Source organism: Bradysia coprophila, unplaced genomic scaffold, assembly GCF_014529535.1.
Source record: "Bradysia coprophila strain Holo2 unplaced genomic scaffold, BU_Bcop_v1 contig_138, whole genome shotgun sequence".
NCBI lineage: Eukaryota > Metazoa > Arthropoda > Insecta > Diptera > Sciaridae > Bradysia > Bradysia coprophila.
Window position 1 is genome coordinate 7,095,371 of NW_023503409.1, and position 4,543 is coordinate 7,099,913.

The 4,543-nt window shown below is 36.1% G+C and overlaps 1 protein-coding gene across 1 annotated transcript; it reads right to left on the minus strand.

Moving 5' to 3' along the window:
- Positions 1–225: 225 nt before the first annotated feature.
- LOC119073810 (4-aminobutyrate aminotransferase, mitochondrial) lies at positions 226–3,877 on the minus strand. Its single transcript, XM_037179583.1, has 7 exons — positions 3,629–3,877; positions 3,437–3,549; positions 1,843–2,014; positions 1,618–1,780; positions 1,353–1,550; positions 636–1,282; positions 226–571 (listed from the first exon to the last, which is right to left on the minus strand). Exons 1-7 carry the CDS (start codon positions 3,681–3,683, stop codon positions 450–452), a joined length of 1,470 nt encoding a protein of 489 aa, XP_037035478.1. The 5' UTR covers positions 3,684–3,877; the 3' UTR covers positions 226–449.
- Positions 3,878–4,543: the final 666 nt, after the last annotated feature.

A 4,543-nucleotide genomic window follows, 5' to 3' on the forward strand; every position in this document is an offset into this window, starting at 1 on the left:
TATTTAAAGTACCACTCATGCTTGAAGTGCGTCGGTTCTTGTCGTGGTTCATAAATCATTAAACAATTTCTTACAGTGAAACAATGTCTGGGTGATATTCTTCTCTAAATGTCCAATGATCCCCAAAATTGATAACATTCGTTTTTCAAATCTTTTGACTTTTTACAGACTGTATAAACAGAGCAAATGAGTAAAGAAAAAATGCATTCATCGAACACCATCGACTATTTTCAAACATAATATTTCTGCCAATTAATAATTAACATTTCATTGCTACAGTTTTATTGATTGCCTAAGAAACTAATTATTATCGCATTACATGGAAGACTTGCGTTGCTCAATTTATTATTAAACTTTGATGTGCACAGAAAATAATTTTTTTTAACTAAAATTTGATCTTTGACACTTAGCTAACAATTCCATTTTTATTAGATAACTGGAGTCGCATTTTACTTAGTATCTTTGAGAACTTGACGGAATTTATCCAAGAATATGTCGACATGTCGTTCCTCGAAAGTCAGGGCTGGCCTGAATCGAATGGCTTGGTCTCCACATCCACCGGATTGAACACCTATTAAAATGAGAAAGTCGATCAATCAAGTAAGTTCAACAAAATTGTTTTGTCTTGCACTCACCATTGGCCCTTAATCGACCAACTAAATCATCCCTCAAGTTTGCGGTGGCGCAATTGATTGCCAAGAATGTTCCCCGACCTCGGGTGGAATTGAGCAAATGAGGAAAATCTTTTTGAGCTTCAAGCAATCCGCTTCTCAATTTCTTCCCAACCTTATTGACATTCGCCAATAGATTGTCGCGCTGAATTACTTTCAGAATTTGTTCCAAAATTAGTAATTTTCCCGGATCTCCCATCCAAGTGTTAAAAACTCTGTACGGTTGCGGTGGCTTCAGATCTTTCGTGTGATAGTAACCGCCCAGCTGCATCTTCTTGCTGAATGTAACCACGTCCGGAGTGATGTTAAAATGTTCGTGGCACCACATTTTACCGGTGGGACCGCCACCGGTTTGAACTTCATCTATTAACAGTGCAGTACCGTTACGGCGAGCAATTTTTTCGAGTTGTTGGAAGAATTCCGGTGACGCCTCATTATCACCACCTTCGCTCTGAATCGGCTCGACGATGATGCCAGCAACGTAATTTTTCCGTTTATTGTATTGTGCGATGAGTTCTTCAACTTGTGCCAAGCAGCGCTGATCTTCAGCTGCATTTTCTCGGACATTATCTTCCAGTGGGTACTTGTACTTAGGAAAATCGGCTATCGGCCTGTTAATGCGTAAGTAACGCCATTAATGGCAAAATAATCCATGAACCTATTCAACGAAATAGTATTTACCAGTCGAATGAAGGAATATCGATTTTGTGGATGTATTTTGAGTGCGTTGTCGATAATGTTCCGAGAGTGCGGCCATGGAAGGCTCCCTTGAACGATAAAATGCTAAGAGCAGGTGATCCTGGCGATTGATTTATCATGCAAGAAGAAATCTCTTCTTCGGTGAATTGTACATTTTCTCCGCGTTGATTCTTGCGATACCTGAGGAATGTGAAGGCATTGCCATTAACTTTGGATTCATTGCGATCGAAAATCGATTGGCTGTTACCAGATGAAGATATTCTTAAATGCATTTTCGTTCGAGCACGAACCACACATCATCGTTGTAACGCTATCCAATCCTTGTGGTGCGACAGACATTAGAATTGATTGTAATCGATTCGGCCAATCGCTGCCGGGAAAAACGCCAAGGGCTGGTCGATTTATCAATGCTGGGAAAAGATTTTCAAATCAAAATACTTTCTTACGACTATTCACCACATGTTATACATACTCCTCAAGTTATGTTTCGACTCGAACACTTCAAGAAGTTCCGGATGATTATAGCCAAGTGGAATGGACGATATTTGAGTGTAAATATCCAGAAGAACATTTCCATCAACATCGACTAAATAGTTTCCAAAGGACTTATCGTAATCGGCGAATAATTGTACAGAGCCGGCATTCTAAAAATAGAATCCATAGATTGATTAGCCTTGTTAGTATACCTATTTCCGGTTCATTTTTATATTTTATCGTGGGGTCAGAGCTAACCCGATGATTGATCTGATAGAATTTTGTCCAAATCTTGACAAAATAACCTACACAGTGCTTCGATTAATCAAGTTTACCTCTAAAACTTGTGGTCGTAACTACGAAACAATCGCAATCATGAAACTGATAAAAAGAATTTATCTTTCTGTTGGTTTATCGTTGAACTTGAACACGAGCCACTTCTTATTGGGAATGGCCTAATCTCATTGTTATCTAACGATTTGATAATTACAATAAATTTGCTAGATGCAATGAGCTGGGGTGTCCATTTATAATTGTGATATGATATGCTAATAGCAAATTGGATTCTGGTTGATCGAATGTTTGAATTAGGTTCCAAACAAATATTTTTTTTATTTTTCTTCGGTGCAGAACATTATTATAAGATACTTTGCTTCGTATTATATGCCAAAAAAATGTTTAATTTTTTTTATAGAACACTTTGAACACGCAAAAAATCATGAAAATTCGAATCGGAATACACTCCGGAGTGTATTTCGTTTCGTCAATTCGTTTTTTTCGTTATTTTTTGGGTTTTCAAAATGGTTTATAAAAAAAAGTAAATATTTTTTTGGCATATAATACGAAGCAAAGTATCTTATAATAATGTTCTGCATCGAAGAAAAATAAAATTTTTTTTTGTTTGGAACCTAATTATCTATCAAAAGTTTCGACATAATTTCGGAAATGTCTGTTCACTTATTATCACTAGTAACGACCAAAATAAGGTATGACCTGTGGATAATTTGGTTGTAGTCAAATAAATGTTGGAACAAATTTAGAACAATGAATAAGTGAAATGCTACTCGATGGTGTTTATACAAATGAAGTAATAGATTTAATGATTATAACACGCTACAAGCTTGCCGCTTCTAGGACGGTTAAGGTGATAGTAAGAAGATTATGACTAAGTTACGGCCATTTACTGTATCAGTGACAGGATCTTAAAAATTTTAATTTCCTTTCATTTAATTGCAATATAGAGCCGCTAGAGCCATTCAAACGTTACTCAGTATAATGACTATTGCTTGACCGAATTGTATTTGCTCGCCTTTTGTTTTGATTTATGCTTCAATGATATGATTCTATAACAACAAGTCGATTTAAATATTTCAAAGAGTACCAGTTATGAAGCCACAATGGTTACACGTACGTACACATACTATACAGCATGCCACAAATTTTCATTAATTTAAATAAATTGATTTTGATTGTTGTACGAAAATTGGGACGATGAATGTTAAGTGACAAGCTAGCGTTAACGACGTCTGGTAGTTGACGAGGACCTTGACTTCTTACAATTTTAATAGAATGAAAGAAGAACGAATCCCTACCTGCAACTTGTTCAGTTGATTAAGAAGTTCCCTTGATTTTGGTCCAGGAATTTCGGTTTTAATAGTCGGTCCATCGTATTCCCTTACCGCAAAAGCGCTGGAGAAGGATCGGCCTTACATAGAAGAATGATAAATAATTTTACAAAAATATTGATTTTCGGACATTAAAATGGATGAATGCAAAACACAAACTTGTTTGGAAGGCGTTTCTAGTCAGTACCCTGGATTGAAGGAATGTTTTGTACATTTTATAAACACCTTAATATCTAATCGTAAGCACTAAATCCACGAATGTACAATGATGATGTCGTATACCTCAACGAAAAAAATTATTTTTGTTGTTTCTATGCTTCGCCTTATAAAAAGACAACGTTCACAGTCGAAGAAGAGACCTGTACTGGTGTGTACTGCGCATAGGATCAAAGCTTTCGTTTTCGCTTTCAGCTGTCTTCACATTCGTAAAGGGTATAATAATTGTTCCGTATAACGTGTTCGGTTCGGTGTGTATAGCAACATAATCGGAGAGTATATAAGTGAAGAATGTTGGATATGATTTTGATTATATTTTGATTAAAGAGAAGCGATATTATTAATTACACAAAAAAAAATTATCGGACGTAGCTGCTATATATATGTATGCACAGACATCATTCAAAAACGGCTTTGCTTAAATATCAGTTTAATGAATAAGTTCGCTTTACTACAGACGGCAAGCATTATAATGATAATTTGATATTACGAACATAATTATTGAACCTGTTACGTCTCTCGATCCAAATATTTTAAGAGATTAATGCAAAATCTTTATCTTTATCAGTTTCAACGATAGTTTTATCTGGTATATGTACAGTGGCAGGCCCGGTCTGGCCATATGGTGAATTCGGGGAATTCCCGATGGGCCTTTTGGATTTTTGTATGAGAATTTTTAATTTGTGGGACTTTTTAAATTGAGTTGCATGGAGCCCCCGATGGGCTTTTTCGAGCCAGTCCGGTACTGTACAGTGGATGTCGCCGAAATTTGGACATGCATTTACTTTAGCTGTTTTTCAGCTGGTTCATTCTTACAAATAAACTGTTCACAAATATTTATGCAAATTTACCACTACC